This window comes from Triturus cristatus, chromosome 3_1, assembly GCF_964204655.1.
Source record: "Triturus cristatus chromosome 3_1, aTriCri1.1, whole genome shotgun sequence".
NCBI lineage: Eukaryota > Metazoa > Chordata > Amphibia > Caudata > Salamandridae > Triturus > Triturus cristatus.
Window position 1 is genome coordinate 816,274,307 of NC_140583.1, and position 26,776 is coordinate 816,301,082.

Consider the following 26,776-nt stretch of genomic DNA (forward strand, 5'->3'; position numbering starts at 1 on the left):
GACTGAAAGTGAGTTACACTGAAGGTCTGGGGGATCCTACACAGGGAAAGGACAAGGACTAATATGGGTATTACTTATGTTCGAGGCATATGAGCTGCAGATTACACACTGTGCATAGATCGCCATCTGGTGTTGGGCCCGGATGTTTGCACTTGTTTTTGTCTTGGAAAGTCTTTGGAAGTCACAAGGTATGTGACTCCTCCTTTGGATCATAGTGCTCATGGGCTTCGGCTCCATCCTCCGATTGTTTTTTTCCGCCATCGGGCTCGGATGTGTTCTCGCGTTCCAGTTCGGAACCGTTAACGGTTTCTTTTCGACGCGCAATCCTTCCCATCTCGACGGTATTGTTTCGATCGCGTTTCCAACCACACGCGCCCTTCCACTCGAAGTCTTCGATTCTGGTCGTCGACGAAGGCCTTCGGGACGACCAGGACCACATCTCCGGCTCATGGAAAGGACGCCATTTAAAAAGTGTCATCGATGTGGCTCGAAGTTTCCCACACCGACCTACATGAGGTGTGCAACCTCTGCCTCTCACCGGAGCATGAGGCCAGGGACTGTCCAGCTTGTGCCTCCTTCCGCTCCAAAAAGACCATCCAGGACCGACGAGCTCGAAGAACAATGGCGCGCTCGTCATCTTCGATCCCCAACGACATCTTTCAAGAGGGCGTCTATGTTCCAGGGCAGGTCGAGTCGAGGAAGCCATCATCAGCGCCTCCAAAGCAGACGATTCAGAAGTCGAAGACATCACTCCAGCTCATAGGGCCGTGAGTACAGACGTCGACCCCGACCCACCCACCCCCTCCACACTGTCGAAAAAGGCTTCGGTACCACCCCCGCCTTCGGGCCCGGGTGCACGCCGAGACACTGCTTTCCATACCCCGCCTTCAGGCCCGGTAAAGAAGCCTGCAAAGCCTTTGGGCGACTCGGGCCAGTTCCCCTGCACCAACAAAACAAGGGAGTCTACTCCCTCTATTTCCTCATACCAAAAAAGGACAGATCTCTAAGGTCTATTTTAGACCTCAGACCTCTAAACATATACATACATTCAGACCATTTCCACATGGTCACACTTCAGCAGGTCCTCCCTCTGCTTTCCCAGGGCGACTTCCTTGCTACTCTAGACCTCAAGGACGCCTATTTCCACATTCCTATTCACAGCGCTCACAGAAAATATCTTAGATTCGTAGTGGACGGTCAGCACTATCAATTCAAGGTGCTCCCATTCGGAGTCACCACAGCGCCAAGAGTGTTCACCAAGTGTCTAGCAGTAGTGGCAGCACATCTAAGAAGACAAAACATACATGTCTTCCCATACCGAGACGACTGGCTCATAAAAGCCAAATCGTACAATCGGTGTGTACAACACCCTCACGCCACTATTCAACAACTTCACAATCTGGGATTCACAATAAATCACGCCAAGTCCCAGCTTCAGCCATCCCACACGCAACAATACCTCGGTGCCACAATAGACACCTCCCTGTCCCGCCAGGAACGCAAGCATCCAAGCTCTTCTCACCAGATAACAACCGCAACACTCTCTTCCAGCTCGAGTGTTCATGCAACTCATAGGGATGATGGCCTCTTGCATATTCATAGTACCTCATGCAAGACTCCAGATGCGTCCTCTCCAAGAGTGCTTAGCACGTCAATGGAACCAGGCTCAAGGTCAGCTAACAGATCTGGTGTTGGTAGACTGTCGCACCCATCGCTCTCTGCAGTGGTGGTACACCAAGAACCTTTCCAAAGGGCGACCGTTCCTCGAGCCAGTTCCTCAAATAGTCTTGACAGCGGACGCATCGCTCTCTGGCTGAGGAGCTCACCTACTACATCACACCATGCAAGGCAGGTAGACACCTCCACAAAAACTACTCCACATCAACCATTTGGAGTTACTAGCCATCTTCCTAGCCCTAAAAGCATTTTCAAAAACGTATATCGGGCAAGACTGTCTTAGTCCGCACTGACAACATGACAGCCATGTATTACATCTAGAAACAAGGCGGGACACACACTCTGCAGCGCTCTCAACTTGCACAGAGCATATGGAGGTGGGCTATACCTCAGAACATTTTTCTCCTAGCCCAACATGTCCCGGGAGTCCAAAACACAATAGCCGACCTCTTAAGTCGTCAAATAGAACAAATCCACGAGTGGGAACTTCATCCACAAGTTCTTCAACCTTTTTTTCAGACTTGGGGGCAACCACAGATAGACCTCTTCACCACCCAAGAAAACGCCAAATGCCCAAACTTCGCCGCCAGGTATCCTCACCCATTGTCCAAAGGCAATGCGATATGGATGAACTGGTCAGGCAGATTTGCGTACGCTTTTCCGCCTCTCCCACTCATTCCACTAGTGGTACGCAAGCTACAGCAACACTCATTAACGCTCATCCTAGTTGCTCCAACTTGGGCCAGACAGCCATGGTACACCACACTGCTGGAACTCTCAGTAGTTCCGCACCAAAAACTACACCTCTCTCCACGCCTCTTAACCCAGAACCATGGAGAGATCCAACACCCAGACCTTCTGCAGTCCGCCACCAGCTGTCGGTGTAGCAGGAATTGGTCTACCAGGAGCCCACTCTCTTGGGTCAATCCTGCGAACGATGTCAGCTGGCCGTCAGTGAACAGGGCTTAGACCTCGGTGAGCGTATGCTCTGTCCAGATTTGTAGTTCTCCCGTGGTGTAGTACCCTTGTCCCTTGGGGAGGCCTACTAGCGGCAGTAATGGGGAATACATGGGTGTCGCCCCAGACAGACGATGAATTCGTAGGATGCAGGATCTGGCCACGTTAACCAACCGAGAATTCGCAGGGTTGTATTTGGTCCTTGGGAGGAGCATCCGGGTTAACTCCGGGAGTGCTACTTGTCCCGTGTGGATATCCGTTTTCCAGAGGTTGCGACGCGCCGTCCAGCGTGACAACGACTGCAGCTGCGCTGCGTGAAAATAAGCTTTGAAGGACAGGGCGCCCAGCCCTCCCCATCTTGTGGCAATTGTAGGGTTGATAGGGCCACTCTGCGCCGGCCCTTCCCCCAAATCAAGATTAGTAATGAGTTGAGCTCTTGAAAAAAAGAGCGCGGTGGGATGACCGGGATGTTGGCGAAATAGTAAAGGAGCCGGGGCACCATGATCATTTTTGATAGTGCTACCATTCCTATTGGGGCTAGGGGCAGAGTCTGCCAGAAGTTGATTTGGCATTTGAGTCCTCGAAGGGCTCGGTAGTGGTTGCTGTCCAGGAAGTCCTGGGGTGTGTGATAGTCTGACACCCAAGTATCGTGGGGCATCCCCTGTCCATGATAGTGTGGCGTCTCATAACCCAATTTCTCGGTGAGGTGCATTCGGGTGTAGGGGGTAGATGGAGGATTTGTCCCAAATCACTTTCAACCCTGCAGCTTCCTCAAAGTTTGCAAGTGTGGTCCAGAGAGTAGTGAGGTCTGCTGTGATGTCCCTGACATAGATGAGGAGATCATCCACATACAGGGATACACTGTGTGTACGGCCTCCCAGCGGTATACCCCAGTGCTCACCCATCTCCCGCAGTCGTATCGCCAGCGGTTCCATGCATATGGCAAATATGACGGGGGATAGGGGGCATCCCTGGCGCGTTCCGCGCATGATTGACCGGGGGGGTGAGATGTGCCGGCCTATTCTGACCCGTGTGGTGGGTACGGTATACAGTAGCTGAGTGTGAGCTATGAATTGGGGACCCAAGCTCACCCGCTGGAGCACCTCGAATAAATACTGCCATGACAGGGTATCGAAAGCTTTCTCGAGATCCAGCACGAGGCACGCCACATGTGGGAACCTGCCCCGCACACGATCCTGGATCTGGAAAAGCCGGCATATATTTTGGGAGGTACTTCTCCCAGGCACCAATCCGCACTGGTCGGAGTGTATTAGTCTGGGGAGTACCTCTGTAATCCTGTCCGCTAGGATCCTCCCGAGTATTTTGCAATCCGCGGTCCGAAGAGTTATGGGGCGGTATAAGGTCCGGAGTAGAGGGTCTCGATCTGGCTTGGGAAAGGTCACCAATATAGATTCCCGCATAGACTTGGGGAGTAGCCCTACCGCCAATGCTTCTTGAAAGACTGCGTCTAACTGTGGGGCTAAGTGTCTAGAGAACGTGGCATATAGTTCTATGGGGAAACCGTCGTGACCTGGGGCCTTGTTCTTCATCTGTTATCTGGGTTATGAAATCCATGGCAAGTATGATACGAATATGTTCCCCCTTGTCCCGGATCGGTTCCCTATATAGTGTGGTGTAGTAGTCGTGGAAGACTGATATTATGTCCGCCTGTGTGTATAACACCTCACCAGCGGTATTTCTAATGCCGATGATCGGTTGCGTTTGCGTGTCCTGTCTAATGAGCCAGGCCAGGAGGGTGCAGGCGCGTTTCCCTTCATGGTGGAATCTGGTGGCGTAAGCACGAAAGTTTAATCGCCGGAGGTCTGCACACGCCTCCTTGTATTTGGATTTGGCTGCAGCTATTTGCGCGGGGGGATCTCACGTTGGTCCGCTGCCTTAGACAGACGTGCCACTTGTTGTTCTGTGGTTTGTACCGCTCTCTAGTGTTCGCCTTACCCCTGTGATTTGCCGTATGCATGCTCCCCGTAAGAGCACTTTGAAGGCGTTCCACTCGAGTGTCCTAGCTTGTGTGGTGCCCGTGTTTTTGGAAAAATAGTGTTAGATGGTGTCTGATTGATCGTGTTGGAACACTGGGTCAGTGAGGCAGTCCCTGGGAAGTCGCTATGTGGGGATCGGGGGCGTGGGTGGACACCACCGGAGAGTCACGACATGCGCATCGTGGTCCGATATGACCCTGCCCAAGTAGTCAGAGTGTCGAATGAGTTGTAGGATTGTCTGTGTGCACATGAAGCGGTCTAATCAGACTCGTAAGTTGTGAGGGATAGAATGGAATGAGTAGATTTTAGCAGTCGGATGTGTGTGCTGCCACGCGTCCGTTAATGACCAATGGGTGGCCCAAGCTCGAAGTCTGACTGTGTGTGTGTGTGTGTGTGTGTGTGGGAGTGTTTGGTGGGGGGGGGTGAGACCTGTCCAGTGTGAGATCTAGGGAGCCGTTGTAATCGCCCCCCAATATCCACAGGGAGGATGTAAAATGCGCCAGGTTACTCTTCAGGGTCCCCCAAAATTGTGCCTGATCTGTATTGGGGGCGTATATGTTGCCTATGAGGATGGGCTGACCGTCCAGTAGCCCCTCCAGTAGTGCGTAACGTCCCTCGGGATCCATCTTCCTGACGGTTTCTTGAAAGGGGACTCCTGGCCGAATCCAAATCGGGGCTCCCCGTACGTATGCAGAGTATGTTGTGGCACAGAATGTGCCCTGCCATTTCTTCAGAATTTTGCCCAATTCTCCTCGCGTAAGGTGAGTCTCTTGCAATAAAATGACCTGCGCCTGCTGGCGTTTAACATGGGCATAAATCGCATAGCATTTCCTAGCCGTGTGTATCCCCCTATCTGTTTGAGTCATGGTGGATGATATGTTGCGCTGTTGTGGTGATGGGTCTCAGGGGGTGCGTGGCCTCCCTTCTATTGCAAGTAAACGCTACCTGATAAATAATGTGGAGCTGTAGGTGGGAGCCCCTGCCCTTCATGTTGGAGGTAGTGGGAGGTCTTGGGGAAGGCAAACAAATAACTGGGAAAGGGGAACAGTCCCAATACTGAGGACCTATCGCTGGGAGCGATACGTCCAAACGGACTCTTATAGAGGGAGAGAGTGCAGAAACGTTACATGGGGGTGGTAGTGCATGCCTACGAGGTGAGTCCCCGAACGGGCTTTTGTAGTATCAGTGTATGTCGTCTGTTCTAGGTACCATCGGGGAAATGCTGCGTGTGTGGGATGAGGAAGCTTCGACTGTGTATGGCAGCAAGGCACTGCTGGTAGGGCAGCCCTGCTCCTATATACTACTAGTGGCTCTCTCAAATGATGTCGGCAGTCTGGGGGGTGACCAGGGGTGGAGTGATTGAGTCCTCTCTAGGAGGTGTCCCTTCGCTGTCTTCGCTCCCATCCGAAGAGAAGAGGTGTGGGGCCCAGTCACTGTCTTCTGCAGCCGGGGAGGCTTGTAGTTCTGCGACGGCCTGCAGAGCCCTTCGTCGCTCCTGCATGATTTGCTACAGATCCAGAGATTCCAGGGTGTGGGGAGATGTTGCAAGGTCTCTCCCGCTGCGTCGCTGCATCAGTCTGCGCCTCCTGATCCGTGGTGCCCCGTATCTCCGATCTTTTGAGGTCTCTTCCCTGGAGCGCTGCGTGCAGTGCTGATCCGCCCAGTCGTGGGCCTCCTCTGCGTTGGCAAAGAAGATGGTGGAGTCCATGTGGATGACTTTGAGTCAGGCCGTGAACAGCAGGGAGTATTGTATATTGTCTGCCCGTAACCTTCGTTTCACCTCTAGGAACGACGATCTTTGCCTTTGCACCGCCTATGCGTAATCTGGGAAGATCATGACCTTCTTGTTTTCTATACGGATGGTGCCCGATTGTCTGGCGGCCCTGAGCACTGCGTCACGATCTCGAAAGTGCAGGAATTTTGCTAGCATCAGTCGGGGTGGGGCTCCTGGTAGAGGTCTGCGGGCTGGGACTCGATGCGCACGTTCAACGGAGAAGAAGGCCGTGCGGTCCGCGTTTGGAGTGAAAGATTTCACCCACGCTTCCATGTACTCCACCGGGTTGGTCACCTCAATTCCCTCCAGGAGTCCCAGCACACAGATAGTACAGCGCCTCGAGCGCCCTTCTAAGTCGTCGACCGCGATCCTCCATGGTGGTGAGGCGGCCCAGGATGGTTTGGAGGGTTTTTTGTTGTGTATTGACGGCGGGCTGCAATTCAGCCAGGGCTTTCTCCCCGTCCGCTACTTTGTAGGCCAATTTGCGATGGTCGGCCCGGAGGAGGCTAATGTCCGTCGTCAGGGTGCCAAGTCGTTACTCCATGGACACCCTTGAGAGCTCAATAGCTGCCTATACTTGATCGAGCTTATCCGAAATGGACTGATGCAATGGGGTCACTGATGTCTGTGTGATCTTTGGCTTCCCCCATTATGCTGTGTGGAGGGGCTCGTCGTGCGCCGGGTGCAGTAGGTGTTCAGATGCGCTGAATAGGTGGATGGAGATGCACCACGCCCAAGGAGAGCCTGGCTCGCCTCCTCGTGTCTCTATCTCCTTACGGGATAAGGCGTATAATAAGCAACGTTTCGGTCCACCACCGGTCCCCCCCTTCTCAAGCGGCTGATGTCGGGCACCACCCAGAGGGCTCAAGCTGCGCTGCCACTGTCCGGGGGGGGGGGTCCCAGGTATGTGTCGGATGTGGCGAGGGGGGAAGGCGATAGCCCAAACAGGGCCTCCGTGCGGGTGCCTAGGCTGCCACCTGAGGGTCCGGTGTTGTGCACTGTCCGTTGTTTGTGTGGCTTCCCAGCTCAGGAATCGGTGTGTGGCCTTCCCCTTGGTCGTCGCCGCTGGTCTAGGGTAGTCCGCAACCCACCTCCCCGTGGGTGCTCAAGTTGCGTGCGTTGGATTGCGCCTCAGGAACACAATCTATATGGCAGGTGCTGGGAGACCTCAAATGCACACCAAATATATCAGTGGGGGAGGGAGGCTGCATCGGGATCGGTTCAGTCCGAGCAGTCAGGTTGCTATCTTAAGGTCAGGCAATGACCCTCTTCAGTGCATCTGACCGGCCCAAGCCAGCATAGGGGGTGGCGGGCGGCTCAAGGGGTCGACAGCCTACCTCCCGTTCTCCACTGTGGTATCTCTGCGGCGGGCCGTATCTCCTCTCCCCGTCGGGTTCAGCTGCGAAGTCTCTCGGGCGCCATTTTGAGTCCAGGCAGCCCCGGCGTTGAACGGCACCCAAATTGATTTCGAGGCGGGGGTGCAACGGGGGGAGTGCGCTCCCTGCCTTCAGGTTAAGGACGCTATGACAATTGTCCGTGGCATTTACTGCAGGCATGTAGGGGCCAGATCTTCTTCTGGACGATGCCACTGTGGAGGGAGCCGGAGGCAGCCTCTGATCGCCAGTCTGTTCCACGGTACTTCCCTCGAACTTGCGGCGGCCCCCTGCAATGTTTATGCCTAGATGAGCGCCCAATCGGTCCTCTGCACTTCGTCGTCCATGCCGTGGGCCAAGTCATAGAAGTCCGTTGCTGGGCGCGGGTCTTGCCCATCAGGAGTTGGGTTCAGAGGCGGGCAGGCGCCATCTTGATGCTGGGTGCTGGATCCGACAATGTTTGGTTTTCTGCAAGCTCCGCTAGACAATCGGCCGCAGAGATCACCAGCCGGTGCTCCTCATGATCCAATGCCCAGAAATCCGTTTTCCAGCCAGGTACGATGTGATGAGGCGGGCGAGATGCCTGCCTGAGGGTGGAGCCTCAGCAAGGCATGACTGCCATCGTAGCCGTCTTGGCCACGTCCCCCATTCTATATGTGGTGATGAAGTTCCAAAAAACATCATTGAGGCTCAACATGAAAGCATCAACCTGGGCAAGGCAGCCCGGTTTTATCCTTTCTGAAAGACTGGACACCAAAAATTGCCAGGGGCCCATTCATCTTGGTACACAGAACTTCTGGAACCATCAGTCCATCCACATAAAAAGCTCCCTGCCAGGCAGCTCATCTGACAGCATCAGGAACAGTTCAGCCATCTAAACTTCCACGAAATTAACCTCTCGATTTGGCACATGTGATCAAAGAGTGTTGGCATCTCGCATTACCTGAGGTTTTCATGTTAATCCTACAAGATGCCCACAAGCTAAGAGCGTGGGTGCACTCTACTGCAAAGTAGAAGTGGTTTGTATATTGCTACCTCAGTAAGAACACAGTCTCTGAACACTTTGATGCAAGATATCATTTGATATATGTTGCACTTCAAGTTAGGATTAGTACATACATCAATTTGGCTACGCTTAGTAGCAATAACTGCTTATATTATATGCTAAAGAGGGAAAACTCTTCTCTCTTCAAACTTCCAGTCATTCAGGCATGTATGTAGGGCCTAAATAGAGTAGTCCCTCCAAAGACAATACTGGTCTCTAAGTGGGACCTTAATGTGGAGCTTTGATTAATACCATTCTTGTGCAATACAATGCCATTCTTATAAGGTGGCCTTTCTAACTGTGATCACTTCTCGAAGAAGAATCAGTGAGTTTGCAGGCTCTCGCTTTGGAATTAACTTTTTTTTCAGGTAGATGGGATTGAGTTGTTCTGTGGACTAATCCCAGTTGCCTTCCCAAGGTGGTTTTCCCTTTACAAGTCTAACAAACCATTGTGCTACAAAGTTTCTTTCCACACCCACATATAGTGATGGAAAGAGCAAATCATGCATTAGACATTATAGCACTAATGTTTTACACTAACTGACCAGTTCATCCTCAAAATAAAAGAGCTCTTTCTCGCATTATGCTAACCCACACTTGAGAAACCTCATTTCATAGTTTGCTTTAGCAAGGTGGAAAGTCAAATGTATACCTGTCTGCTATGCAGAGGCAAGACTTCTCATGTTTTGTGTGCCATTCGTGCTCTACACTAGAAAATTCTGTTAGTAGACATATGGAAAGTTATGGATTTGGATATAAGATCAAATGCAGATAGAAGCTTGGGTAAAGAGGCGAATATGGGCTCCAAGTTGTTAGAAGAACTGGCCCGCAGTAGCTCGTTGGGCTTGGATATATCGGCAACGCCCTCAGCCTCAATGTTGGATATATTGTTAATGCTGCAAAAAACGCTGCAAGGCCTGCTAGAGGTTGCATTATCAAATAATAAAATACTTAAGGCCCATGAAATCTGCTTAAAACAAACTGTGTGTGAATTACAGGGCATCACAAGTCTAATGCCGTCTGTGGTTAGACCAGTGCCTGATACTTTTTCTCAAGGTGATGCGGGGGAATTAGAGTCAATGAATAATTGCCAGGATGTGTATATTTCTAGATGCCCAATGTTAATTAGGAGAAGGAGCAATCATCCCTGGTATAGGCGGCCAAAGACTAGATATCCTACAGGAAAACAAATGCAGCAAAAAGGGAAACAAAAGGGTTATAAAAAAGGAAGGGATAATGGAGTTAAGCCCCACATAACATTACAAGAAAGAGGAATTTCTCCAGATAATAAAAGGGTAACGAGGAAACCGGAGAGTCACTCAACTATGAGACAGGGGACAACGGGGGGAAAAGGGTTCAACAAAAAAACACCCGGGTAGGAGAAAGAGAGGCGAAAAGGTTGGGAAAATAGGTAAACTTGCAGGAGGAGAAGGATCACCCTACGAATTCAGGGAGGGGGGAAAAAGCTCAAAAACTCCAAAGAAAGACATGAGTGAAAAGAAAAATGGGGGTCTAAAGGTAATAGACTTGAGTGATAAAAAGTGGATATACTTCGAACCCTTGGAAGTTGAGAAGGGAAGGAAAAAGCTAAGAAAAATGGTACCCCATGAACCACTCCCAACTTTTGTTTTCTTTTTCAAAATGTCCAAGCCTGAGAGAAATCGAATCAAAAGATCTGAGGCAGGTAGGATTCACCCCTAATAACAAAGGCAAAGAAGTCACAAAAATTGAAGTCTACTCAGGGATAGTAAAAACAGCAATCTTAAATGCTGAAAAAGATATGCTAAAGGAAGGAATATGGCTAATACCCGAAGCTGAATTAGAAAGTGCAAAACAACCCGACAGTGCCTTCCTGAAATGTCACGCAGGCCTAGGGAAAAGGCAAGCAAGACTGATAGCAGGGGCATGTGGGAAAAGAGCAAATATTAACATCATAGTCGTAGAGAACCCTGAGCCCTGTAAATATTGGGGAAACTGGAGCTTAGGAAATAGCGACCTAAGCACACCCTCGTGGGCATTGAATGAGTCTGGAAACCTCAGTGAGATTGATTAGGGAAGTGGGTTGTCGCATAGCCTAAAAATAATTTCATGGAACATCAATGGTTTTACAGGGCAAACCAAGATTGACTGTAAAAAATACGTCTCAAGGCAGACAGACATCGTTTGCCTGCAGGAAACTTGACTGTGCGACAACACCTCAGTGGTTGAAGGGTGTGTTCAGACTCATAAACCCGCCAGTAAATCAAGATTTGGACGTCCATCTGGGGGGATTATGATACTCATTTCCACAAGAACTGCAAAAAAAGTAAATACGATAACCACTTCTTGCAAATGGGTGTTGGATATTGAGGTAACCTTACAGGGTTCTGAAAGGTTAAAGTATGGAAATGATTTGTTGATTATTTTGGGCAATTTTAACCATAAACTAAACCTTAAAAAATTAGACCCTTGAAGGAAATTTTAAAAAAAGCTTATGAGATCATGCCGGCACACTTCCCCATTTGTGACATGAGTGGACAAAATGAAGCCTTGGGGAAATTCCTAGGTTCAAAGGGGCTAATTAGCTTAAACGGTACAACAGGTACCGACCGTCCAGCTAACCAGACGTTCAGAAGAGGTAACCAACACTGTCCCATAGATTACGTGTTTGTACATGCCTGGAACTTCGCTAGGGTAAAAAGGTTTAAGGTAATCCAGTGTAAAGAAAGTGACCATCACCAACTGTTTTGTGAATTAGTGAGAGGGCCCCGAGATTCTGTGAAAGAGTCCTCCCCCAATCAATGGCATACCCAAAACGCCTGACTACAAAATTAAAAGACGAATATCTAGTAAAATTAGCTAGCTTTCAACAAAATGTATTCTTGGAGGTGGCAAATGATCAGACGATTTCATTGTTTGAGGAAAAAATCTATCAGGTCGTACAAGGCCTCAGGGCTGACCTAAAGAGGAATGGAAAGGGTATTAAAGATTCACAAGCCTGATATAGAAGGCAAATAAGCTGGTTTGACTCAGTGTGTAGGGGCAAAAAAAAGGTTAATTAGAAGAGAAGAAAGACATATGAGGCTAAGGTATGATCAGGAGGGCTTTACCAACTTAACTAAATTAAGGAAAGAATATAAAATGTTAGTGAGGTCTAAGAAGAGGAGATTTAAAGAAAAATGCTGGGATAACCTATTGGAAACAGTAGAAACAAAAAATATTAAAGGTTTCTGGAAGTTGATTCAAGATGCCTCGGGCGGTCACCGGAAATCCTGAGTTGTGTAGTTGATGAGGCATCCTGGGAGGAGTATTTAAGCCAATTATATTTGGCTAGCAAAGCGCCAGTAATAAGCGAGGGAAGAGCCCCTAAAGGATGGTAGGCAAAAGAGTTAATACCTTCATTTTCGGTAGAAACAGTGAAGGATACCATAAGGAAGCTAAACCTAACTCGAGCCGCAGGGCCAGATAGTTTACCCGCTGTTATAATTAAAACAGAGTTAAACTGGTGGGCACAATTTTTCTCGAAGATGTTTTCTGTGGTGCTAGATTTAGGTATTATCCCAAAATCGTGGAGGGGTGCGGTGATTAGGCCTCTGCACAAAAAAGGGGACAGGAAGGACCCAAAAAATTACAGATTAATTAATCTGTTAGACATTGGGGTGAAAGTGTTCTCTAAAATAATCCTAGGTAGATTGAAGGATTAGGTAGAGATGCACTCGATTGTACTAGTGGAACAAGGAGGGTTTAAGGAGGGGCACTCAACCATTGATCATTGCTTTGCCTTCTGGGCATTAGCTCGGAAGTCGTTAGAACAGCAAGGTAGATTTTACTGCGGTTTTGTCAACTTTCAGGCTGCGTTTGATCAAGTAGACAGGGAGTGTCTCTGGGAGTCGCTATAAAGTTATAACATTCCTGAAGAACTCCTAGTAATAATTCAGGAGTTGCATAGCCAGAACTGGGCTCAGGTCATCAAAGATACTATGGGGGTCTTGAAATTGGAGATTGCAATCAATAATGGCCTAAGACAGAGCTGCGTATTAGCCCCACTTATTTTCGCAATCTTTATTGCTGCTCTACCATCATTTATTAATGGCTGAGAGAAGTGCAAGCCCAAAGGTAAATGTGAAGCATGTGTCCTGTCTACTGTACACAGACGACTTAGTAATTCTCGACCAAACAGAATTGGGTCTGCAAAGGAAGCTAAATGCGTATGATGCATATTGTGCATCAAATCTTCTCACAGTGAACATGGATAAAACAAAAATACTGTTCTTTGGGAGGAGAGATCACAAATAGAATTGGTTTTTGGGGCAAACGAAACTAGAAGCTGTCAGCGAATATAAATAATTGGGACTATGGTTTGACAAGTCGTTAAAATGGAGCACGCACATAGAGGCCCAGAAAGCCAAAGCATTAGCCTCAGTCTGCAGGCTGAAAGAATTCAACCGTAATTATGGCGCCATCTCCCATAGACCCTTGCTGAAGGACTACAATGCAATGATCACTCCACAATTGCAGTATGGGGCAGACATTTTTTGTCTAGGAGGGAAAAGTACCTGGGACAGTGAGGAAGGGAAATGCTTAAAAGCATTGATGTCATTGCCTAACTCATCAATGATTCAGGCCATTAGGCTAGAGCTAGACCTGATCTCATTGAATGTCTAGGTCCAAGTGAGTCTACTTAGGTTTTGGAAACGACTGGGGGCAGGGTAATATGGGAAAGTGTCAAGTTGATCGATGAAGGAGATTCAGCTGAGTGAACTAAAGTGGGCAAAAGTAATAAGAAAGAAACTGTACTCCATCTGTGACAATCTGAAGGTCAAAATCGACCCCCAGTCCTTGTCTATTGAAGAACCAAACAGTGTACTCAAATCCCTAGGGAAGGAAAAGTCTAGACGAATTGATATGGAGTATCTGAGAGAAAAAGAGCCCGTGCAATTTATGATAACAAGCTGGAGGAACGAAAATTGGTATCCTTACCTAGACATCCTTCCAAATCAATGGCTCGGAATGTAATTACTAAGAATGAGAGCAGGTATGCTACTGCTCGAGCCAATGATAAAATAAAAAGAATATTAATGGACCCTGATGGTAGATGTACATGCGGGATGGGCATGAAATGCAATTGTTTGCACATTTTAATGGATTGCTAGACCAACGAACATTGTTCCGATGTCCTGTGTTTTTTTTAAGTGTGGTATTGGGTCACGGACGCAAGCAATTGAGCTCCTTATGGACATGCAGTATCTTGATATTGCAATAGCAGTGGAGAAGTTTATCCAGGCTGTTAAAAGGTTATTTATGGAATAGGGAATGGAGGAGTTGACCATGTATTGATAAAGAGAAATTTTAAACTGGGTAATTTTAAATGTTTTAAATAGAAATTGAAAATGGTTGGATCATATGTGTTTTAGATTGCGTTCATACATTGTGTATGGAATTGTTTTAACAAAATTTAGGTTGATGTTAGGAAAAATAGGTTATTATGATGTAAGGAGATAATGACCTTGTAATGATTCTTTTCTTTTTGTTTAAGGATGGCTCTTTTACAATGTTAAACAAATGCTGTGTTTTATGTTGTTTAAAGACCTATGGTCTAAATAAACTTACTTTTTGAACCTTGATCATATGGAAAGCAATTCTTGGTCAACACCCCCACTTACTTTAAACCATATTTATGTGGATATTCAAGCCCGTCAGGAGCTTCATGTTGGACCAAAAAGGCTTAGAACCTTGTTTCACAAGTATGCTTCGTTGGCCTGCTAGCCACCGTTAATAAAGGGGTATTACTTTATATTCTATGCATAACATGTGCTCTACAGTAGCAAATGTAGCTCATGCTGCAAAATGACATTTTTTACTTTTACCCTCTGTTTGTGCCTACCTGCCTGCCCAAATGAGAGCCAAAGTACCGGGTGAGGTTTTTCAATTGCCCAATCCACCTAGTCACCATAACTTTCCGCTATGCTTACTTCATGTACCACACTTGCCTGTTAGTGGCAAAAACACAATCTAAAGTGGAGTCTTTGCCATGGTGTATTATTATTATCGACAATTATAAAGCGCACTATCACCCTATGGGTACCCTGGTGCTATGATACGTGTGCCCAACTGATCACAGATGACGTGGAGCAATGTTGGCAGAAGAGCAATTAAGAAAACGGTAGGAGTCATGCTCTGGGATATAGCCATGTCTTTATCCTTTTTCTGAACTGAAGCAGATCTTCCAACTGTCTGATCTCAGGTTGGAGTTTGTTCCAGAGCCGCGCTACTGCGGTGTTGTAGGGCCTACCTCCTGATTTTGTTCTTCTGAATCTAGGCACTTTCACCAGTTTAGCGGAGGAACAACGTAGGCTCCGGGTGGGGGCATACCATGCAATTTTTTCTGCATTGGTTTAGGTCCAGCACCGTGCAGAGCTGTGAACACTATGCAAAGCGATTTAAATTGTATCCTTTGCAATACTAGGAGCCAGTGCAGCTCCAAATGAGTCTGAGATGCAGATGAGTGTCGTGGCCTCATTAAGGCTAGCTTAGCCGCCATTGTCTGTATTCTCTGGAGTCTCTCAGTCAAATATCTTGGGGACTCCAGCAGCAAGGCATTGCAGTATTCCAGCCTGCTCAGGATAGTACTTCTTACTATCAGCGCTCTGGCCTGTGTTGATAGCATCGGGAGAATCTTCCGGAGTACTCTAATAAGGGAGAAACAGCTCCCAACTGTTTTGTTCACTTGAGTTTCTAGGATCAGTTTACCGTCAAACATAACTCCCAGGTTATGCACCGTCTCGGAGGGAGCCAGTGGGGTGGCCGTAGGAATGGGCCAAAAATTAATTGGAAGTAGAGGGGGGACCTTCCCGGCTGCACAGTGTAGGACTTCTTTCTTATCGGCATTAAATTGTAAATAGTTCTCTCTAAGCCAATGTGCAGTGCCCGGCATACAAGCGTGGAAGTCTTGCAGAGATATGGACTGGTCTCCCTTTAGAGACAGAATAAGCTGCGTATCGTCTGCGTAGTTCACAAGATTGACATTGTGAACCCTTATGAGAGCAATCAAAGGGCTCATATAGATGTTGAACAATATTGGACTGATGGCACATCCCTGAGGGACACCATGCAGGGTGTTGGTGAACTCAGATTGATAGGGGGGGAAGAGCCACTGCTTGTCGCCTATCAAATAGGTAAGATTGAAACCACTTCAGAGCTGTGCTCACTACCCCGGTGTTATATCCTGAGTTCAATGCTATTCATGCCCTGCTTGTAGAATCTTACTGTGATGACATGTTATAGAATGTTGTGAGTCAAATAGTCAGTTGACTGTGCTGAGCAGCATGCTGGCTGCTCCTGGTGGGGTCTTGATATGGACTAGATCTGGTCTGTTGTATCATCTTGAATAAAGCTACCTGAAACTCATCACTTGTACCTGACTCCATCACTACAAGTTTTTGGCGACGATCCTGAAGCGAACCTGCGTCTGTCACCTCATCAAGAACCTGAAGCAACTTTAAAAATACAGAACCTACTGCAACTCCACTCAAGTTAAGTTAAGCCAACTGGGATCTTGACCCCACCAGTGACCTCCCACCGGTCGCCTACAGCAGTCTGCCAGTTGTTCCTGTGCGTCTGGGGAAGTGCTACTTCAAGAGTTGCCCTTACAGTTTTGGGTGTCTACTCCCCATCATCTCTACGCGTCTCTGCTGTGCCTTCTGTTAGGGTAAGCCTGGCATTCAACGACGTCTATGTCCTGTGCTGTGCCTTCAGCGAGGGTAAGCCTGTCATTCAACAACGTCTGTCTTCAGCGTCACACATTGCTGTCTACACTGTCTTGTGAGGAAGTGTTCAATTTCTTGTGTGCGCGCCAACCTAGGTGTTTCTACAATCCTACGCTTTCCTGTTCCACTCAAAGTTTCCTGCACTGTTCTACAATCCTGCGCATTCCACTGTTGCTGCGCCTCCTAGTGACTGGCTTATTCAAGGTACTTCTACTTTTTAAGGGACCCTATCTACCTCCTGAGGTGTGTGTTTCAGACGAGGTGCGGGTGAGCCTGTCTCTATGTGCTCTTGCACACATCTTCTGAACCTGCCTCTCAGACCCTGCTATTTATACATCACTTCAAGAATCAACTTATCTGCCACTATCTGTATTTGCCGGGGGAGAGTCCTCTACTACACATCTAAACGTTTGGGAAGTGTTTCACTGGGTCTCATGACTTTCCCAAGTGTGGGGACTATGTCTGTCAAGAAGTTAATTAATGGCCGTGAGGTGCAGAGATAGTCTGGTTAAGGAGTGCACGATTGCGAGCACACGTAGTGCAATCACTCTGCAGTCGGTCATTTGGTCTTTTCAAATTTGTGGAAGTGGATGTTTACATTATGGAACCAGCAGTGCTCAGCGGCCCAGCTGGTGAGGTACATTTTGTCCGTCATTGTTGTACGTTCTGAGACGCCTGGGAAATTGGCATTTGAAAACCGCCTTCTTCATTTTTTAAATTAAACTAAGCGTGTGCTCTCTGCGCGCGCGGACTTACCTGCATCTTCAAGACTGCGTGGATCCTTGTGACGTCCTCCGTGTTCTGTGTGCTCTGCTGTTTCTTCGCGGTGCATGCACAGACACGCCGTGAACCATCCGGCAGGGCGTCTGCAACGTGATGCCATCTTGTGATCTCGTTTGAATGTTGCCAACCACGTCTTCAAAGACCCTGTTTACTGCCGCTTCTCCTCTGTACCACTTCAATGGTCACACGCACACCAGTTAAGACTTCAGCGTTTCTCAACTCCAGTTCGGATCAGCTTTCCATGAGAGGTTTTGTCCTCTTTGGTCTCCAGTCGGTGTTTTCTGCCTTTCATGGACCTTCTGCTTCACGCTTTTTGGATTCATCCGTCTGCCTGGTACATAGTATTCTGGGTCAAGCCTTCTATCTTCCGTGGGAGTCAGTTCTTCTGCATAGTACTTGCTGGTTGCACGTTGCCTGGATCTGTACCGTATCTACATACTACTATTTGCGAACTTTGACAGTCTGTCCCTAATTTTTGTGGTGACAGGCACACCAGTGACATTTTAGTTTGGTCTAAGCTTACAGTGCATATTTTAATGTTTTGTCTCTTTTGCAAATGTTTAGGTTTTTGTCCTATTTCCATCTCTCACACGTATTTATTTCAATATTTAAGTCAAGATTTCTCACACATTTCTGTTAGACTTGGGTTCTTGCCAATAAACGTTACCTGAACCCAAGTTATCTATATCACATTTTGAGCATTTTGTTATTATAGATTCAGGTTCTGTTTTCTTGTACATTTCACAAGGTGTCTAATACTATCTTCAATATGTGTTGGGTTTGCACTTGTACTGTGCTCTCACTATCTCTATTCGAGGGTTGGCCCTAAACGGTTTGTTTTGGGTTTCTAATTGTTTTATGGACCCTAGGTGTACACCTTGTAGGTACACGCTATCATGGTACACGACGGCAAAAGTCCATGCATGTTTTAAGTTTCCCTACACGGGAATCGCAGAGGGTTTTAGTCCTATCTGCTCTTTGTACAGTCGTACATGTTACAAGTGCACAATTTTACTGTCCTCCTCCTAGGAGCTATGCGAGGGTTTTAGTCCTTTCGCATTATCACATGGATCCCTACCCATATCTGTTTTTATCATATGGTTCCTACCCAGATCTGTTTTTTTTTTTTAAAAATTACATCACTCAACCTCTCTTAGTTTTCAAGACGTCAACATTACAAGGACTATTTTTCTATGGGTCTTCGTTCCATCTGTTACTTCTATAATCCCTTGTCTTTTTAAGGGTTGCTGTTGGGCTATAGTCCTCCCAATCTTATGTTATTATTATATTGAATATTATATCTAGATTGTTGTCTATACATTATATTTTTCATTTTGTATTGATGATAGTGTTCCTCTTGAGTGAGGATTATCCATATACTTTTTCTCATCTTCCTTGTTTTTCCTCATTTCTGTTCTCTTTGTGATATCTTCCTGGTGTCTCCTGTGGATACTGAGCTTTCCTCTGCTTTTCTGCCGTGTTTTCTTACTCTGTTGGTTTTTCATTTTTCAGCCTCTTTACATTCCTGTTCTGGCCATTGGGTGTGTTTTGGGGCAGTCGTTCGTGCCTCCTCTTCTTCTATTCTCTGACTATGTTATTTCTTGCTTTGCTTTTGTGTACAGAAGGGAGGATGGTTCTTACGTTCTTGTTTTCCTCTCTTTTTTGTTTCTTTCATTCTTTGCAGTTGCTCTCTTCTCTCATTGGTTTGTGGTTCTTATTTTCTTTTTGTTTCTCCTCTTAATCTTTCTTCTTCTCTCATTGTTGTTCTTTTGTATATTTGGCAGAAAGGGGAATGTGTTATATCCGGAGTTCAATGCTATTGATGCCTTGCTTGTAGAATCTTACTGTGATGACATGTTGTAGAATGTTGTGAGTCAAATAGTCACAGTTGACTGGGCTGAGCAGCATGCTGGCTGCTCCTGGTGGGGTCTGTTGTATCATCTTGAATAAAGCTTCCTGAAACTCATCACTTGTACCTGAGTCAATCACTACACCCGGCCTCTTCAAGTCTGGCCAGAAGGACTTTATGGTTGACTGTGTCATATGCGGCAGACAGGTCAAGCAAAATCAGTATAGCAGATTGTCCCCTGTCTGCTCGCATTCGAAGATCCTCCATCACGGTCACCAGAGCAGTCTCCGTTCCATGTCCAGGACGGAAACCAAATTGCACGTCCTCTAGTATGTTATTGGTTTCTATGAACTGGGAGAGTGTCTTACTAACCAGACGCTCTAAGATCTTAACCGGGTAGGGTAGGAGGGAGATGGGTCTATAGTTTTTTGGGCAAGTTGGATCAAGCGTTGCTTTTTTCAAGAGAGGTGTCACCAACGCTTGTTTCCAGCAAGTCGGCACTGACCCGCTAATCAAGGATTGATTACAGATCTGCCGGAGTATCGGGAAAAGTTCTGGGCCCAGTTCCTTCCAAATTTTGTGTGGTAGTGGGTCCATAGTAACCCTGGGCGTAGTGGGGCTACGCGGAGCATCACGGAGTGGGGGGAGATCTACGCACACTCCGCACACTCTGCGTAGCCCCACTACGCCCCGCCCATGCGCATTTGTGAGGAAGAAGTAGGCGATAAAGCAGGAAGAGGGAGCCCCGGGACGCCGCTGCTCAGGTAAGTCATTTTAATTACTTTTAAAATGCTTTTAAAGATTGTAAGGGCATTTAAAAGAGGGCGGGAGGGAGGCGGGTGGTGGGCAACTCTGCTCCACCATGTCGTGTGCGTAGCCTGCCTACTTCGCGGACCACGAAGTAGACAACACTACGCGCACTCCGCGGGCGGAGCGGAGCACTACGCCCACGGTTAGTCCATAGGGGATCCTGAGAAGACACTCAAAGCCACTCTATTGAAGTCCTCCACCGAGAGTATCTCAAAGTGGTCTAAGGGGTGCTATTGTGGTATTGTGGACGAAAAGATGGGTCACAAGTCATCTTATGAACAAAGACTACTTGCTAATGTCTGTGCCACCACTAGGTAGCAGGAGTGTGTGGAGCATGTGACTCTACGGCACTACAAGCTGCAGACCAATGTTACACGATAAGTACCAATTTCCATAACTATCTTTGGTCTCTGTGCAGACCTTAGAAAGTCAGTGAATTCTGTTAAATTAGTCTATGCAACTGTTCTGGAAGGCTTATTTCATACTGTGCATAAAACAATATTCTGTTTGCTATAAGGATTTGATATTTCATTTCCTTACTCCACATGGGTTTCTGCATACTTTTCTGAATCCATTCTTCAGGATCTGAGGCTCTTTTTATGAACATGTTGAAGTTGAGTAACAGTTTTATTATGGTATAGTCCTAGCAAAAGCAGTCCCAGCTCTGTGTTTGATTGAATTGGACACATTTTATGTGTCATGCTGCTTTTACCACTTAAATGTATCACTCCAAAATAATTTGTATTATGCTTATCTACAGTTGTACAGACCCAGTTACCCCCTGTATTCCTGTATAAATATAGTCTTTTGCAGTAAAAGATTTTTTCTGCCATTTTGACCACCTATGAGGTATTATTTTACTTAGTTGCAACTATTCGTCAAAAGCGTTGGCTTATGATAAGAGCGTTTTGTAAAACTTTATAACACATTGAATGTCTTGATGTCTTCTCCCTTCCTTTACATTTTCTGTCCTTTCCCTCTACCTATCCACTCACGGAAAATGTTCTCAGATTTTACTTTATGTACATTCACAGGTGGGCAAACTGAAGAAATGGGTCCGGGACCAGCTGTGCCACTAGTGAAAGTCCATCCTCAGCTTCTTCCTGATTCTTTGCCTGCTCCTCAGCCTCTACTGTCATCCATGCCACCTCTGCCCCCTGTTGCTCCAACGTTCACTCCTCGGCAGGTTCTCACACGTTCTTCAATGCAGCCAGAGCCCCCATCAGCGTTCATTTTGCAGCCACCTCTTGCCCCACCATCAGTGCAACCAGAACCTCCACCATCCTCTGTATTCAATATACACCAGCCTTTAGCTCGGCCAACTGAGCCTCTGAAAGCAACAGACTTTACTTTTCAACAGCCTCTGGTTCGTCCCAGGATGCAGCCAGAGACATCCTCCGTGTTCACTGCACATCCCACACCAGTTCAAACTGTAATTTCGGATTCACCAAAAGCATCAGAGTTCAAGTTCCAACAGACTCCTGTACGGCCATCTGTGCAACAGAAAACACCAAAAGCATCAGAGTTCACATTCCAGACTCCCCTTATCCGGTCAGAGCCACCTTCAGCATTTCCTGCGCAAGCACCTCTTGTACGGCCAGTTGCTCAGCCAGCTACTTCAGCAACATCTGCGTTCACAGCTCCACAGTCTGTCGTCCGGCCCACAGTGCATTCTGATTCGGCTACAGTATCATTCACAACAGATCAGCCTGGTGTTCTCCCTGCTGTGCAGCCTAAGCCTGAGTTCACAGAGCAGGTCAGTCTAATAGGTTTTCTCGTTCACCGACACTCACCGAATTCATTGTCTTATTCTTTGTTTTTTGCTGTTTTTCCTCAACTTGTATGATTAGCATATATTACCCTTCGAATGCTATCCAGCTAAACAGTCCCTTTGTTTGATTTCTTGGTCATTGCCTGAAATGGGGTTCCTTTGATTCTGGGGCAGAATTGAAGTGATTTTGGGGTGTTGACCAGTACTCTCCTCTGAGAGTGTTTTACTGATACTAGGCTTGGCTAAGTGTGTGACTGGAGCTGGTCTCTATCAGGGTGTTTGCTTGTGATCAGGAATCTCTATTTGACCAGAATGGGTCTGGAATCGCTGTTCTCCTAGTGTTGATGTTTTTCAACCCTGTTGGCCAGAATGTGGTCTTTGACGGGCATCAGCCAAAGGCATGCTTTTGTACTGCTCGTCTTTTGTGGGGGCTTAACCTCTGATGGCAAGGGGAGAGTGTTGATCTTCAATCAGCTGATTATTTAATGGTTGGGTTGATCATTTAAAGGATGAGGTTGGTGATGACCATTGATAGTTGCATGTTGATCAGTGGTGGTTACGCTTTGAGGGGGCTGTTAACCAGTACTGAGCTGATGCTGGTGTTTAGGAACAACATTATGTCAATGAAGTTTGTAAACACAAGTATGCCTGTGGGCCATCTGGTGTTTGGGCTCAGTGAAGCAGAGCCAGTATTGTTTACAGATGCTCTAGTTATGACATTTTATTATGGAATGAATGCTTCATGTTTCTTCACACAGTTACACTGATCCTTAACTACTGAGAGAAAGAAGAGCATCAGACGTCTCACAGCTTGGGAGCTTAGGAGTTTTTTTGACCAATGATTATCAACTGCAGTAGAAGTTGACCCTGAATGGATTTGAAATCACAGCTGGTCACTGAATGAATGGAGGCTAGTACAGATTTCAATAGGTGGTGAAGTGTAGGAGATGACCGGTGATAGATGAAGACATAAAATGATATTTCAAAGACTGGTATGGGACTTGAACCTCTGTGTTCCTAAGTGGGAGTTGCCAAGTTGTGTGAAATATTAACTATCAGTGTGTTGAAGCAAATTCTTTTTTTTTTAGTATAACCTTTTTTATTTTTCGAAAATGTTTTATTGGTTTTTGAGAAACGAAAGATAGCATATATGTATTCATGGTATATGCCTGCAACCTTTAAGAGTAAGGCCATTACATTGTATTGTGAATGCGTCCAGAGCTGCATTGGCAATTAACGGGTTTGCATTTACTTCTTTTGGCTCAACTTGAAGAATGGGTCTTATATATTTGGAGCAGCTTGTGGTTAATATCCTGGTGTTTGCTCTTTTATCGATTCTTAATTGGTGTTCTGGTATTCATTAGTAGCTGAGGAGATCAATGAGAGTAAAGAAGAAGATAGAAATAGACTGTCTATTGTGTATTCATCCATTTTGGTATATTCTATGTTAAGGGTCTTGTGTTACTGCGTTTACTAAAGTTGGGAAGATGAGTGATCGAAAAAGTAAGCTGACAATGTCAAGTTTGTTCATCCTGGCAGGGTAGTCTGTGTGCTATGAAAGATTCCTCAAGCTTTTCCATTTTGTCTGATTGGATTTGATGCCTAGTGTTAAGAAAATAATCATCTGTTTGTAATACAAGAGAGGGGTTGGTTAATAGGGAAGAATCACATTGTGACTTTGGTAATGTTCAAAGTTGATATTATGCTGAAAATCAGAATGAACTAGTGCTTATATCTGATCCTACAGCGGTTTTAACAAATTTGCATAGGAAGAGCATGTGTTCTGTGTCACTTGTACTTTCTCTAAAGTAACCGGCATTGATTTCAGCCAAGGAAGCCTATGGAGTGAAAATTGGTGTCCTATTTACTCTGTGGATTGACGAGGCCTCAGTCAAGGAGTGATTTTAGATAGCAATGTTGAATTCCAAATTTTGTCTTTAGAATGTCCATAGGCGCCATACTAGATCCAGAACTTTTTAACAGCATTGCTACTGCGTTCCGATAGGTGGTTCCGTGCAGCTCCATTTTGACTTGATTCCAATCAAAAATGATGGTGGATCCACATATAAGCACCACACCTGTTAGTTGACTGCTGATGCAGAGCTCACCTCTACCATTGTCCTCATCACTGAAAGTTTTTTCTTAGAAAATGTTCATTTTCCTGGTTTGCAAGGGAACTATGTCCTCTCCTTAAACTATAGGGTTTAAGCCATATAGGGATTGTCAAACAAATATCTGACAGATTTCCTCAAGGTGTCCCTTTGGTGTTTGGATTCAACGCCTTACTCCATGTCCTGCGAGGAGTGTCCCCTGACAGACCTTAAGGCGTCCAGGAATGCGAAGCTGTATGTTGCGTAGCAGTAAAAGAAGTGTCGAAATTCCTGCACAAAGTTGTGGGTGTGGATCCATTTATACTCTAGAGGTGGTTCATGTGACCGGTACTTGTCATGGGCCATGTCTTCCTGTAAGTCAAAGCAGAAGAAAAATGAGGTCTACTTGGGTTTCATCCCAGTCCTGCCATTCTCAATCTGAGAAATCTCAAGGCTGTCTGGGTGACTCGCAGTATTGTTTCCTGTCCCTCGTCGAGGAGCTGATTCCGCAACTGATACACCCCGAGTTTCTGGGTCCCTCTGGAATGTTGCAAAAGATTCAGGTTTTTTTGAGAGGCCATGTTGCAATTCTTTGGCACTGTTCTGGCTCCCTCTGACATGCCCTTGGACTCTAAGGATACGTGGAGGGCTCCTGTTGTGTTACCACCAGCGGGTACAGCTTATGAACTGACTGTGCCTGCTGAACCTGGCAACTGTGATGCCAGAGCTGACTCCCAGTTCAGCACCAAAATCCAAGTTAGCCCCTTTGATATTGATGCTTGCAGCAATGGAAGGCACTGCTCCTACTATCCTATCTTACTCCGAGCCAAATTCAACTTGGCCTCGACAGAGGTTGCCTCAAAGCAGTACTAACCCACTTATTGCCATTTTATTCAGACTCTGACTAAACCATGCCTGTGCCTCACAGCCTTACCCCGTTACTCTAAAAAACTTTTCGGTTCAGACTCGGATCAGAGCCAACCAACCTTTTACATGACATGGAGAAAAGTGGGAATATTTTCTGAAGCACTATGGTGATGACTTGCAGTAGACCAGAGTATTGGACACTTCCAGTACACTATATTGCCTTCTCCCTCGAAGCACTAGTGGAAGATAGTGATCAAGAGATAGCTGAGAGGAAGAGGTTTTTCTGGGGATGTGCAAGCCTCTTCTGTGTTGGAACGTTTAAAAAATAAAAAAAAAGCTGGGCCATAGTTTGAACCTTTCTACCCCGGCGAGACAATATCCTCAACAGTTTCGCCCCTTATGATGCTGCCTAGGGATTGACGCTCTTTCGTGGTCGGGAATGAGGATCAAACCGACAGTGTTTGGGATACCAGGGGCAACAAATCTCGCAGTCCACAGCCCCTAATCTAAACTGTGTTACTTTGCCCTCAGTGGCACACAAACACTTTGTCGGGGACAGGACCAGTTATTTTCTCCAAAGGTGGCAAAATAGAACATCTGACAAGTGGGTCCTTCAGATTATCCAAAGACACTATGTCCTGTCTTTCGTTAACAGGCTTTGAAAAATCATAAAACATCAGACCTGCAGTTCTAGTGAACTTAATAATCTTATCTACCTAACTGTAATGTGCTTGACTCCTAAGCTGATCTCAAATTGTGATCCTAGGCAAATATTTTATCTGACCAGGTCGCCTTTTTCTTCATTATCACATACGAGAGCACCTTCAAATATGTGAGTCCAGCATGTCTAACGTTTAAAAGGTTTATTTCTTTGATTTAATAGACTAAACTGTAACTTGCCTCGGAGTTCACCAATAGCATTGTCACCATGGCGGGGCAGGATTATTCCTCAGTTAATATTTAAAAACTCTCAAGTTTAATATTATACATTACTGAAGCATAATGTGGTAGCCTACTCTCGTTTTAGACGGCACATTTTACATTGAAATGGCCACAAACTTCATGCAGTTGTACTGATTAAAATATAAAGTATACAAACGATAATGTGTGTAAATCTGATTTCAGCAAATACTTAAGCTGATGTTTGATCTCTGTCTTGGAATGCATAGCAAATGTGACGAGATGAAAATGTGATTTGAATGCTCCTTTATTGCTCATTCACTTTCTGAATGAACTGAGCAGCTCTTCTTTGCCAGCTCAATCTCTCGCGCCAGAACAGGCCTGTAGGACCTAAAAATAGATCACTCTGATAAATTCTAGATTTTTTTAGAGTCCTGCTATATGATATTCTGCATCTTCGACCAACATTCGAACATCTTTCAAAAGAGCAATTGTCCATTTTGCTCCATGAACTGCAGGCTGTTTTGTCCTAAGGAGTCAAAGAGAGGGTCCTTGCTCAGCAAATAGGTTCTGGCTGTGTCTTCCACTATTTCCTCATGCCAAAGGACAGTGGCCATTGTCCTATTTTATATCTTGACCCTCTGAACTTCTTCTTACAGAAGGACTCTTTCATGATGCTCATGCGTGGCCAGGTTCTGCGTTCCCTATATCCAGGTGATTAGATGGTGACTTTGGACCTGCAAGACCCCTACTTTCATGTACCTGTCCTAAAGTTCCACATACACTACTTGAAGTTCAAGGTGAGTTAGGGGCATTTTCTATTTTCCTTGCTCTCCTTTGGTCTCACCAGTGCCCCTTAGGTGTTCATGGCGTTGATGCCGAAGGTCGCAGCTCACCTTCGGAGGTTGGAGATGCCAGTTTTTCCCTACCTAGACGTATACCTATTGAAAAAAGGCTTCCCATAGTTCGTTACTGGACAACAGAGACCCTCCTGACATCCTTAGGCTTCACTATCCACTTGCTGAAGTCACACCTGACTTCTTCACAGAGGCTCCCTTTTATTGGACCCATCCCGGATACAGCCCAGTGCCAGCTTTCCCTCCACTACGTGTCCAGAATAGTCTGGCCATAATCCTGA

At 46.5% G+C, this 26,776-nt stretch overlaps 1 protein-coding gene across 1 annotated transcript in view; it reads left to right on the forward strand.

Moving 5' to 3' along the window:
• The window catches only part of MCM3AP (minichromosome maintenance complex component 3 associated protein), a 693,444-nt gene that overhangs the window by 347,181 nt on the left and 319,487 nt on the right, over positions 1-26,776 (forward strand). The window contains exon 13 of the mRNA XM_085645158.1: positions 21,045-21,766. Within this exon, the coding sequence (XP_085501284.1) occupies positions 21,045-21,766 (722 nt within the window). The remainder of the gene's footprint in view (positions 1-21,044; positions 21,767-26,776) is intronic.